This window comes from Hemibagrus wyckioides, linkage group LG24, assembly GCF_019097595.1.
Source record: "Hemibagrus wyckioides isolate EC202008001 linkage group LG24, SWU_Hwy_1.0, whole genome shotgun sequence".
Lineage (NCBI taxonomy): Eukaryota > Metazoa > Chordata > Actinopteri > Siluriformes > Bagridae > Hemibagrus > Hemibagrus wyckioides.
The window spans coordinates 20475584-20488660 of record NC_080733.1 but is presented as its reverse complement, the minus strand read 5'-3'; the positions used below and the strand labels follow the sequence as shown (position 1 = coordinate 20488660).

The following is a 13077-nucleotide window of genomic DNA, read 5'->3' as shown; positions in this document are numbered from 1 at the left end:
CGTCACTGTAACACATCACTGTAACACACGTCACTGTAACACGTCACTGTAACACACGTCACTGTAACATCACTGTAACACACGTCACTGTAACACGTCACTGTAACACACGGCACTGTAACATCACTGTAACACACATCACTGTAACACACGGCACTGTAACACATCACTGTAACACACGGCACTGTAACACGTCACTGTAACACATCACTGTAACACACGGCACTGTAACACGTCACTGTAACACATCACTGTAACACACGGCACTGTAATACGGCACTGTAACACATCACTGTAACACACGGCACTGTAACACGGCACTGTAACACGTCACTGTAACACGTCACTGTAACACACGGCACTGTAACATCACTGTAACATCACTAACACACGTCACTGTAACACACGTCACTGTAACACGTCACTGTAACACACGGCACTGTAACACGTCACTGTAACATCACTGTAACACACATCACTGTAACACACGGCACTGTAACACATCACTGTAACATCACTGTAACACATCACTAACACACGTCACTGTAACATCACTGTAACACACGTCACTGTAACACGTCACTGTAACACACGGCACTGTAACATCACTGTAACACACATCACTGTAACACACGGCACTGTAACATCACTGTAACACACGTCACTGTAACACACGGCACTGTAACACGTCACTGTAACACATCACTGTAACACGGCACTGTAACACATCACTGTAACATCACTGTAACACGGCACTGTAATACGGCACTGTAACACATCACTGTAACACGGCACTGTAACACGTCACTGTAACACGTCACTGTAACACACGTCACTGTAACACACCACTGTAACACATCACTGTAACACACCACTGTAACACACATCACTGTAACATACGTCACTGTAACACACGTCACTGTAACACACGTCACTGTAACACACGTCACTGTAACACGTCACTGTAACATCACTAACACATCACTGTAACACATCACTGTAACACACGTCACTGTAACACATCACTGTAACACGTCACTGTAACATCACTGTAACACACGTCACTGTAACACACGTCACTAACACGTCACTGTAACACGTCACTGTAACACACAGCACTGTAACACGTCACTAACACACGTCACTGTAACACGTCACTGTAACACATCACTGTAACACACGGCACTGTAACATCACTGTAACACACGTCACTGTAACACACGGCACTGTAACACACGGCACTGTAACATCACTGTAACACATCACTGTAACACACGGCACTGTAACATCACTGTAACATCACTGTAACACATCACTGTAACACACGGCACTGTAACATCACTGTAACACACGTCACTGTAACACACGGCACTGTAACATCACTGTAACATCACTGTAACACGTCACTGTAACACACGGCACTGTAACACGTCACTGTAACACACGGCACTGTAACACGTCACTGTAACACACGTCACTGTAACACGTCACTGTAACACACGGCACTGTAACACATCACTGTAACACACATCACTGTAATACACGGCACTGTAACACACATCACTGTAACACACGGCACTGTAACACGTCACTAACACACGGCACTGTAACACATGGCACTGTAACACGGCACTGTAACACATCACTGTAACACATGGCACTGTAACACACATCACTGTAACACACATCACTGTAACACACGGCACTTTAACACACGGCACTGTAACACGTCACTGTAACACACGGCACTGTAACACACGGCACTGTAACACAATTACATGCATTCTACTGTCTGCACTCTGTCATTATTACACGTCACTGTAACATGTCATTATTACACAGCACTGTTACACATCACTATTACACGTCACTGTAACACGTCACTGTTACACCAATCTGTTACATCACTGTAACATGTTACTGTTAAATGTCACTGTTACACGTTATTACACGTCACTGCTACAAATTATTACACAGAGATTAAAGATACAATTAAAACAATAATTATAATAATTTTAGTTAATATATAACTCGTTTATTTATTTTTCACACAAATAACTACCCAAATTCCAACAAAAATCAGAACATCAAAATGAAGGTGAAGAAGGTCTCCTACAAAAACAAGCTTCTTTTAGTTAAGGACAAATCTTTGTTGCATAAGTCATTAATACATTTCAACAAATCACATCATCTACAACCTTAGACAAGGAGTGAATTTTGTTTGTTTATTTATTTATTAAAAAACACAGTCCTCTTCAAAAGTATTGGAACACATTGTTTTATTCTTTACAATAAAAAGATGAAAGCGACGAAAGCAGCAGTCAGTGACATCACCCAACCTCCACAGGGCAGCATCAAGGTCTTATAATCTGCCTCTGGAAATATCGAGACCATACCATATGATACAAACTGACAAATCAGCCGACCTTAACCTTAATCTGAGCAGCAGTTTAGTGACGTCGGAGTCTCTGACCAGATGCAGTTATTACAGCTGATGGAAATGCAACCAATATATTAAGTCTTACTTCAACAATATGTCCCAATACTTTTGCTCATCTAAAGTTGGGTGGTCTGGCACCAAAGGTGTGGTGTTCTAATGTGTTTAACACGTTGAGATGTACAGATCAGGAAATGAAGCTGTAGTGTAAAGAACAAATGAAGGAACCGCTTGTGTTCCAATACTTTTTGGAGAGGGCTGTTTGTACATAAAAGTAAAATGTTTAAGCAGACAGGAACAATTGCAAGTGTAATTTTTTTTGGGGGGTGGGGGGCATGAAGGTAAATTCCTAAAAATATTGAAAATTGCTCTAATCTCATTTAGTGCAGATTTAAAAACATTCCTCAGCTCACATTTCACCATTTTAATTTAAAAACATTTAAATCATCATTTAAAAGATTATTTGGAAATATTTGCACATTTTGTCTTTTTCGAAAATGTTTTCGAAATGTTTTGTCAAAAGTTTTTTGAATAAACTGGTCGAAAAGAAAAAATTAATCAAGCCCGACATTATTTTCATGAGGAATACTGTATGAAAATAAAAAAATAAAATAAAATAAAATAAAAACCATGGTTAGTTAGGATTAGAGATTACAAAAATGTACAGAATAAAATCATTGGCCTTTTGGAGATTTGTGTATTTTGCATGGCTTAAGCACAGAGACTTCATTCATACCTTCTGTTTGTCTTTGAGTGGATTATAAAGTCCATTATAAAAATCTATTGTTCCGTTAGCTTTTTTCTTTTGTTTTTTTGACCAGTGCATTTCAGAATAAAACCTGTCTGATATCCAAATGACATTTTTTATAAAAACATACAAACATAAATGAGATAAAACAAACATGCTAAATGCTAAAATAATCACCCTGTGTTGAGAGGTAATGAGCTACGAGGACTTTACGCCACAATGAGGTACGTCTGTGTGGAAAAAAGAACCGAAAGTGCAAAATGGTCTGTTCTAACAAAACGCCGGAACAATCTGCTTTACTCCAGGATCCTCACTGGTAATGGTAATAAAGTTGATGGTTATAATGGTCAGGTGGTTCATTACAGCTCCAAGGTTCGAACATGAAACCGCTCATGATACAAAAGCACTGATAATGTAAATACATGACGTTTCGTCCTTCTGGAAGTTTCTCTTCGAGCTGCTGGCAGATTAAAATGCAGATCAAACTGTGCCGAGATTTCCTGATAATAATCTTATTATTTCATTTCATTACAAACTAAGTGGAAGCAGCTGGTGTTCATGTTCTACTTTTTTTGCTGGGAAACAGCTGACAGTAGACGCTGAAGATCAGAATACTGAAGATCAGAGTACTGAAGCTCAGAGTACTGAAGATCAGAGTACTGAAGATCAGAGTACTGAAGATCAGAGTACTGAAGCTCAGAGTACTGAAGCTCAGAGTACTGAAGATCACGTACGGAGAAACATCTGAGAAACGCCACCGTAACGTCACTCTCGCATCGTCCTCCAGCTTCGGCACTCAGTCTGAGAGCACGTTTTCTCAAACTCCTCACCTTCTCCTCAACACACACTGACATCTAATCTCACTCTTCATTAATCTGGAATAATAATTATTTATTATTAAACTCCCAGAACACAGCATGTGCCAATAATCAGCTGTACCATATATTGCAATATTCAAAACATGTTATTATTATTATTATTATTATTGTTGTTGTTAGACGCTTTACATTGTTACACAACCTGGTAAATTTTTATTCTAGATTCTTATATTTCTGTAAAGCTGCTTTGAGACATTGTTAACAGCTCTATAGAAATAAAAGTGGACTGGATCGAACAGAACCGGCGCTAGCACGTGGTATCGTATGTTTTAACAGTCGTGTTTTTTTCCTGTCTTTACATTTATTCCTAACGTTGTATGAATCTCAGGCGCTATCGCTAGCTGGTTGTTATCGCTTTACTGCCAGAGCTCAATCTGTTCAAAACAAAATAAATAATAATAATGAGGAGGAGGAAGAGGAGGAGGAGGATGATATTGTGGTAAAAACCTGTGATGAAAAGGTCAGACAGCTGAGGAGGCGTCATGGTCACAGAGCTGAAGCACAGCGAGAACAGGAAGACACTCTACACAACTCTATGTATAAAGCCAGGGGGGTGGGGGGAGGGGAGAGAGAGAGAGAGAGAGAATGATAGAGAGAGAGAATGAGAGAGAGAGAGAGAGAGAAAGATAAAGAGAGAGAGATGTAACAATGAAACTTTGCATAAATCTCCACATCCCTGATGTGATGATTGTGTGATGGATGATGGAGATGTGTGATGGATGATGGAGATGTGTGATGGATGTGTGATGGATGATGGAGATGTATGATGGATGATGGAGATGTGTGATGGATGATGGAGCTGTATGGTGGATGTGTGATGGATCATGGAGATGTATGATGAATGTGTGATTGATGATGGAGATGTATGATGGATGATGGAGATGTATGATGGATGATGGAGCTGGATGATGAATGTGTGATGTATGATGGATGTGTGATGGATGATGGAGATGTATGATGGATGATGGAGATGGATGATGGATGTGTGATGGATGATGGAGCTGTATGGTGGATGTGTGATGGATCATGGAGATGTATGATGAATGTGTGATTGATGATGGAGATGTATGATGGATGATGGAGATGTATGATGGATGATGGAGATGGATGATGGATGTGTGATGGATGATGGAGATATGATGGATGATGGATGTGTGATGGATGATGGAGATGTATGATGGATATGTGATGGATGATGGAGATGGATGATGGATGTGTGATGGATGATGGAGATGGATGATGGATGTGTGATGGATGATGGAGATGGATGTGTGATGGATGATGGAGATGGATGATGGAGTTGTATGATGGATGTGTGATGGATGATGGAGATGTATGATGGAGTTGTATGATGGATGTGTGATGGATGATGGAGATGTATGATGGAGTTGTATGATGGATGTGTGATGGATGATGGAGATGTATGATGGATGATGGAGTTGTATGATGGATGTGTGATGGATGATGGAGATGTATGATGGATGTGTGATGGATGATGGAGTTGTATGATGGATGATGGAGATGTATGATGGATGATGGAGATGTATGATGGAGATGTATGATGGATGTGTGATGGATGATGGAGATGTATGATGGATGTATGATGGATGATGGAGATGTATGATGGAGATGTATGATGGATGTGTGATGGATGATGGAGATGGATGATGGAGTTGTATGATGGATGATGGAGATGTATGATGGATGATGGAGTTGTATGATGGATGTGTGATGGATGATGGAGATGTATGATGGATGTGTGATGGATGATGGAGATGGATGATGGAGTTGTATGATGGATGATGGAGATGTATGATGGATGATGGAGTTGTATGATGGATGTGTGATGGATGATGGAGATGTATGATGGAGATGTATGATGGATGTGTGATGGATGATGGAGATGTATGATGGATGATGGAGTTGTATGATGGATGTGTGATGGATGATGGAGATGTATGATGGATGATGGAGATGTATGATGGATGTGTGATGGATGATGGAGATGTATGATGGATGATGGAGTTGTATGATGGATGATGGAGATGTATGATGGATGTGTGATGGATGATGGAGATGTATGATGGAGTTGTATGAATTGTGTTGTGTGTTTTTCTAAGTGATTCAGTCATGCAGTTCTCAGAGTTTGCAGAAATGGGAACGTTTAGTTCTTCATTTAGATTCGACGAGAATCTGGAATAAATCCAGTCTGTGTGACGAGGTATTTCTGTAAAAATGAAGACGGTGGAGTTTATGTATTTATTTACACTCAGAATCTCGCTGAGATGTTCGTGAGCGTCTCTCAGTCTGATTAAAAGAGGGTTTAATCACATGACCTCGTGTTTGTGTTTCCATCCAACTGTCTTTACTTCCACTGAGATACTCCAGATACATTCCATGTACCAGAAAGAAAAATCCGTTTCAGTAACAGCTCTGTGTCCAGTCTCAATCAGCTGTCCTGTTCCTGGGGAAAGTGGACGTGGCTTTTGCACCATTAGTGATGAAATAAGTATGTCAGTAAAGTACTTCAGTAAAGTACGAGTGAAGCACTTGCTAACCTGAACGTTTCGGTTAGTTATCTGGTCAGATTTTTCCCAGACAGGTTCTTACTGCCCTCTGTCACCTCTCTAGAGCTCTGATACAACAGTGTGGAACCTCTGTGTATCTCAGTCAGGTGTCAAAGCAGGGTTCTGGGACACGTTGGTGTGAAGGTAAGCATCTTACTGAACGTTATGAGATGATCTGGGACACGGCCCTGGACTTGGATGGAAACACAGCCAGAGACGAGCCTTTAATACAACACGAATGTCTCTCTGGTTATTCTGTAATATATTTAAACGCTTAAAATATAAGATCACTTCCTGACCTGCAACACACACACACACACACACACACCGTGAAGTGGAGAATGAAAAGCTCCTCTCGTTGTTCGATGTACCATGACACTGAGCTTTTCAGGTGAGTGCTGATTATCATGAATAAACACACCATGTTGATTCAGGACTCTGTGAATGGTCATGGCTGAGTCTTCTGACCATCCTCACTACCCTATGTCTTGCTGGACATGTTTCTGCTGTGATATCGTGATGAAATGGTGGAGAAACGATGGAGTAACATCAGCACATGCCTGGATTGTAGAGGTATGGAATCTCCTGCTTCTCTGTCCAGCACGTCCACTCATGTGGTCTTCCCCGAATCGGTGCACGTGTGTGTGTGGAGTTTGGAGAACGGCGAGCGAGCTTCCTTGTGTGTGAGCCGGTGAGCTTTGAGCAGGTGAGCTCTGCTGAACTTCCTGCCACAGGTTTTACAGACATGGTTCTTCCTCCCGCTCCTGCAGGACCTCGGCTTGGTTTCTTCTTCCTCCTGGCCTTCCTCCTCCTCCTGGTCTTCCAGGTCTTCGGCGCCATCGTGTTCGTCCACTCTGCTGGCGTCCCGATGAGGCGTCTGAGCGCCGTGCAGCGAGGTGATGGCGTTCAGCAGACTCTCCTCCGACTCCATCGACTCCTCCTCGCCGTCTAACAGCTGAGATGGGAGCGTGAGAAGACGGTGGAGCATCGACGGTGATTTTAACTGGACATCATCTCCTAGAGGACAAAAACACAGTGGCACATTAAAAAGTCACATGACCCAGACACACAGCACCAAACTTCCTGTCTAACTACATGAACAGCAGACTGAAATGCTGACTCAGCGTTAAACATTAATTAACTGGTTATGAACTAATAAATATGAGTTTATTAGCCATGAATATGTCGGAAAAGCAGCAGCCATTACAAACGCTACATGTCTGTCTGTCTGCTCACCTGTCTGCATGTCTGTCTTTCTGTTTGTATGCCCGTCTGTCCATATGCCTGTCTGTACGTCTGCTCATCTGTCTGTCTGTCTGTGTGCATGTCTGTCTGTCTGCCCATCTGTCTGTGTGCACACCAGCCTGTGTGTGTGTCTGCCCGTCTGTCTGTCTGTGTGCATGTCTGTCTGTCCGGCTGTGTGCATGTCTGTCTGTCTGTCTGTGCATGTCTGTGTGCATGTCTGTCTGTCTGTGTGCATGTCTGTCTGTCTGCCCATCTGTCTGCCCATCCCAGTCTGTCTGCTTTTCTTTATCTGTGGTGTCTCACCCGTTAGGCTCGTCTCTGAGGTCTGGTGGGCATCAAAGGTCACGGTCAGGGCTCCAGCGTCCTGCAGCCACTGTGGCCGTTCTGACTGGTCATCTTTGCTGTGTGGTTCTGGGTCTTGTCTGATGGGTTCTTCAGGAGAGAAACACGGCGGCTCTACTTTAACATCTCCGGGTTCTTTAACCGGCCAAATGTCAGCACACCATTTCTGACCGAACACCTGATCCAGCACTGGAACCCAGTCCTGAGACACGCTGATCACTGCAGGGGGGGCGGAGTCTAACACAAACACACACACAAGCAGAAAGGCAGAAAAGCAGAAAAGATTTCTTAATCTTCAAAATCTGTTTGTGTGTGTGTGTGTGTGTGTGTGTGTGTTCAGTCAGCACTCTTCATCATTAAGAGCTCATGTAAACATCATCTATTTTTTCAGTGTAAGTGTGAAGCAGTGCATTGTGGGTATGAGTGATGTCAGTGGTGATTGTTAACTGAAGCAGGTCTTAGTTACACCTCTAACTATTTATTATAACTAGGTCATTCCTAATCTCCCTCAGACACGTGATATCACCCCGACACACCCCTCAGTCCCGACACACCTTCAAACACATCCCACCACCCTCAGAGCTGTGGGTCAGTTCTTCAGTCCTCAGCTGAGCTACAGAGCCACAGTGCAGGACGTCACGGAGACAATGTTTTACTGACCAAGAACACAACACAGCAACACAGTGACACACACAAGCTGCAGGAACCTGTACAGAAACATTTACAGTCCACAGAATGAAATCTGACCATCCCATTTCCAAAGCACAAGTGACACCAGTGACTCCTGGCTGCTAGCATGAACGCGGGGGAAACAATGCCCTGATTAGCGTCTCAGAGGAACAGTGGGACAGACGGAGAGACAGGAAGTGAGAAAGAAACAGGTACCTTCAGTGCTCTGCATCTGTTCCGTTTCTTCTTCTTTTTCGTCCGCTCTCTCCTCGTTCTTTACTACATTAGTGCTGTTTGGCGATCCCACCTGCTCCACCTGAGGCTTGGTCATCTCGGTCTCGCCCGCTCCATTCTCCTCCGCTCCACGTACCTTCTCCATCAGCTCATCGTTCTCCCGCTCCGTCTTCCTGAGCTCCAGAAGAACATCGTCAAAGCTGTCCTCTACGATCTTACTGAGCTCACGCACTGCAAACTCCAACACACGTTCCATCACCACCTTCAGCTGACCTGCAGGGAAACGCACACACACGCAAACACACGCGCACACACGTGCACACGCACGCACACAAGTTCATCAGCTATCAATAACACCAACAGCGTACGTCAAATTCAAGTGAAAAACAGAAATCTATCATCTCTCTATACATTTTCATCATCAACAGAAAGGAGAGTATGGACAGGATAGACGACACAGTAGAGCGGTCACTTTTTCTCTGATATTTAAACATCCGTTCGAACACGCTGTGAAAAATTCATATTTAAAATATAATTTGCACAGACAAATGTTAATGTCCAGTGGTTTAGCATCTGACCCAGCACCTAAATGTTTTGAATGTCCCCTCGACCCATCAGTGAATTAATCTAACGATGTTTAGTCTCTGTAGACGGCAAAGTTACAGTCAAAGATAAGACTGTCTTTTCAAAAAAAAAAAAAAACCTTGTATTTGACCTCCACAGCTAATATTCAGGCTCATCTAGTGACTGACCTCCGCAACGAGGCAGCAGAAAATCAGGCAGAGGCACGGTAGAGCGGAGAAGAGACAATCAAACAGCCTCAACTGGCTGAATATTATACAGTGATGATGTTCAGGGTGTTAATAAAATACTCAAAAGACACACACATACACACACACAGGTGTATGATGGCTGAAGATGGTCAGAAAGGTACAAATGCTGTAAACAGAAAATCAGCACAAACTCAGCCTGGTGTGAAACTTTGGAGAAGTGAAATATAAAGGAGGTTAAAAGTCCAGAGGAAGAGTTTCAGTAGATGAGATTAGAGTCCTGTGATATCCGCAGCACTCATTCTCTCTCCTAACCTCACAGACCCAATAGTAACGTCCGGTTTTCCTGGACAGAGACATATCGATATCCCTGACCCAACGGTCACTGATCCTGGATAATAAGCTGATGTTATCCCAAGCAGAAAGGCAGTACTTCAGAGAGAGCATCGTGATAAAAACGTTATGTTTCCTGGACAGTTATGTTGTGCATCATGACGTCTTCAGGACAGAAACGTGACATTCTTCTGCACAGGAGTTTGAGATTATCCTGGAGCGCGTTAGCATGGCTTCCTCCTACACATGAGACAGAAACATGACGTTATCCTGCACAGGAGAAGAACATGTTCCTTATGCCACTGTTATGGCACTGTGATTATCTCTGACAGTAGCGTAACATTATTTGGGGTAATGGTGTTCGGTTCTGCTTGTGGTCTCTGTGACCCCCAAGAGATCAGAAAATGAGAAGGAAATCCGTCTAAACATCCATCAGAGGATCTCAGTGTTCACGTGTAGAGGCAATAAAACAGCAGAGCTGTGTTCCTCAGGAGTTACAGCAGGCTGGGAAAAACAATGTTAAGCTCTTAAACAGGGGTTTGTGGGTTCTGAACCGTCTCTGTGTGGGATATTTGTCTTACGTGTACAATGAGGAGGAAGTGCATAACCACATACACTATATTGCCAAAAGTATTGGGACACTCCTCCAGATCATTGAGTTCAGGTGTTGTTTTTCATGCGTTGGGCTCCGCCCCTTAGTTCCAGTGAAAGGAACTCTTAATGCTTCAGCTTCATACCAAGACATTTTGGACAATTTCATGCTCTTTGTGGGAACAGTTTGGGGATGACCCCTTCCTGTTCCAACATGACTGCACACCAGTGACCAAAGCAAGGTCCATAAAGACATGGATGAGTGAGTTTGGTGTGGAGGAACTTGACTGTCCTGCACAGAGTCCTGACCTCAACCCCATAGAACACCTTTGGGATGAATTAGAGTGGAGACTGTGAGCCAGGCCAAAATGTCTTCCTTTACATGCACATGAACTTTAATGATGTCCCATTCTTAATCCGTAGGGTTAAATATGGAGTTGTCCCGCCCTTTGCAGCTATAACAGCTTCAACTCTTCTGGGAAGGCTTTCCACAAGGTTTAGGAGTGTGTTTATGGGAATTTCTGACCATTCCTCTAGAAATACATTTGTGAGGTCAGGCACTGATGTTGGACGAGAAGGTCTGGCTCACAGTCTTGGTATTCTGAAGCATTAAGAGTTACTTTCACTGGAACTAAGGGGCTGAGCCCAACCCCCGAAAAACAACACCTGAATTCAATCATTTGGAGGGGTGTCCCAATACTTTTGGCAATATAGTGTACATCATTAATCATGTACAGACTCCCAAAAATGTCTTTTAACAATTAATTCAGGATTCACGTTACCCAGGAGCGAACAAAACACATGACGAGGCGCTGCGGCACTGGACAGCCCAAAGCTCGTAAACATCTGGAACTCACACAAACCCACTTTCACATGAATAAACTACAGACATTTTTCCTCAGTCGGAAAAGGGAATAGTGTGTGTGTGTGTGTGTGTGTGTGTAGAGTCATGGCCAAAAACAGACTGATGAGCAATGTTTACTGCTAACTAGCTGCTACTGTAGAAAGCATGACACGCCCCTGGGGCGGGGCTTATACACTGTAGACTGCAATTAATTGGATAAACAGAAGATTAGTGCAGGATGAGTCACCAGCACTGTCATGGTGGTAATTGTGGTATTTATTTACACTCTGAAACACAACACTAGTTTATTTATTAAAGTTTCTCTTATATTCGCTGGTGTTTGTGTGGATGTGTATATTGGTGGTTTACAGAGGAACATGTAGGAATCTCTCTCACACACACACACACACACACACACACACACACACACACACACTTCGTGCTTCGTGGCATGTAAATTTCTGGTGCATATTTAAGTGCCCTGGATGTGAGAGACCTTCCCCCTGCTTCCGCTTTTTTTTTTTTATAAATACCGTGTTATTGTTTTTCCCCTAAACACAGCCCGACCCTCACACACACACACACACACACACACACACACACACATCTGAGTGTTAACGAAAGCTGAAGATTTCCGCCCGTTTCTTACCCACAGCTCGTCGTTTCTGCTCGTGCCGGAGCGAGTCGGGGTGGGAGGCGGGCCTGGAGGCGGCATGCTGCGGCTCGGGGTCCGAGCTCTCCACGCGCTCTCTGTCCACGCGCCCCGCCGACTGGATGGTGTCTCTGAGCCGCTGGTTGTCCTGCTCCTTTCGGGCCGTCTCCAGGAGCATGGAGCTCAGACTGGCCCCGACCGTCCCTGTGATCTCGGTCACTGCGAGCTGCACCACCTGCTCCAGCACCGACTCCAGCTGGCCCTGGAAAAACGAGATGTACAGCGCGCCGTTCATCGTTTCTCCTGCGCCGAGTGGACACTCAGCTCTGCTCTCATTCTTCTTTTAGGAACACATCAGTAGAGGAGAAACATCACGGTGATGCCTTCCCTTTCTGTGCAACACACACACACACACACACACACCCCTCTGTGGGATTGTGCCGTAATGACACACATCAACGTGCATGCACAAAGCTCCTCCACCTCTTCTTCTGCTGCTTCTTCTGCTCCTTCTTCTTCTTGGTGTTCCTCATGATCCTACACACTCTACACACCGCCTCATACCAGACAGGGAAGATGGTTAGATCAGCAGAAAAAGTCAGAATGTTGTGAGTTCAGATCCTCGGAGCACTGCGCTGCCACTCCTGGGCCTCTGAGTAAGATGATACACAGATGTATAAGTGAGAAAAATGTAAATTGCTAACAAATAACTGTTAAAGCAGTTTGTAATCATCTCTGAGGATTGAAACATTTTTTTTTTTCCCCCA

The 13077-nt window shown here is 43.6% G+C and overlaps 1 protein-coding gene across 1 annotated transcript; it reads right to left on the bottom strand.

Moving 5' to 3' along the window:
* Positions 1–6405: 6405 nt before the first annotated feature.
* si:dkeyp-113d7.10 (uncharacterized) lies at positions 6406–12824 on the bottom strand. Its single transcript, XM_058377969.1, has 4 exons — positions 12308–12824; positions 9103–9393; positions 8179–8454; positions 6406–7647 (listed from the first exon to the last, which is right to left on the bottom strand). Exons 1-4 carry the CDS (start codon positions 12603–12605, stop codon positions 7241–7243), a joined length of 1272 nt encoding a protein of 423 aa, XP_058233952.1. The 5' UTR covers positions 12606–12824; the 3' UTR covers positions 6406–7240.
* Positions 12825–13077: the final 253 nt, after the last annotated feature.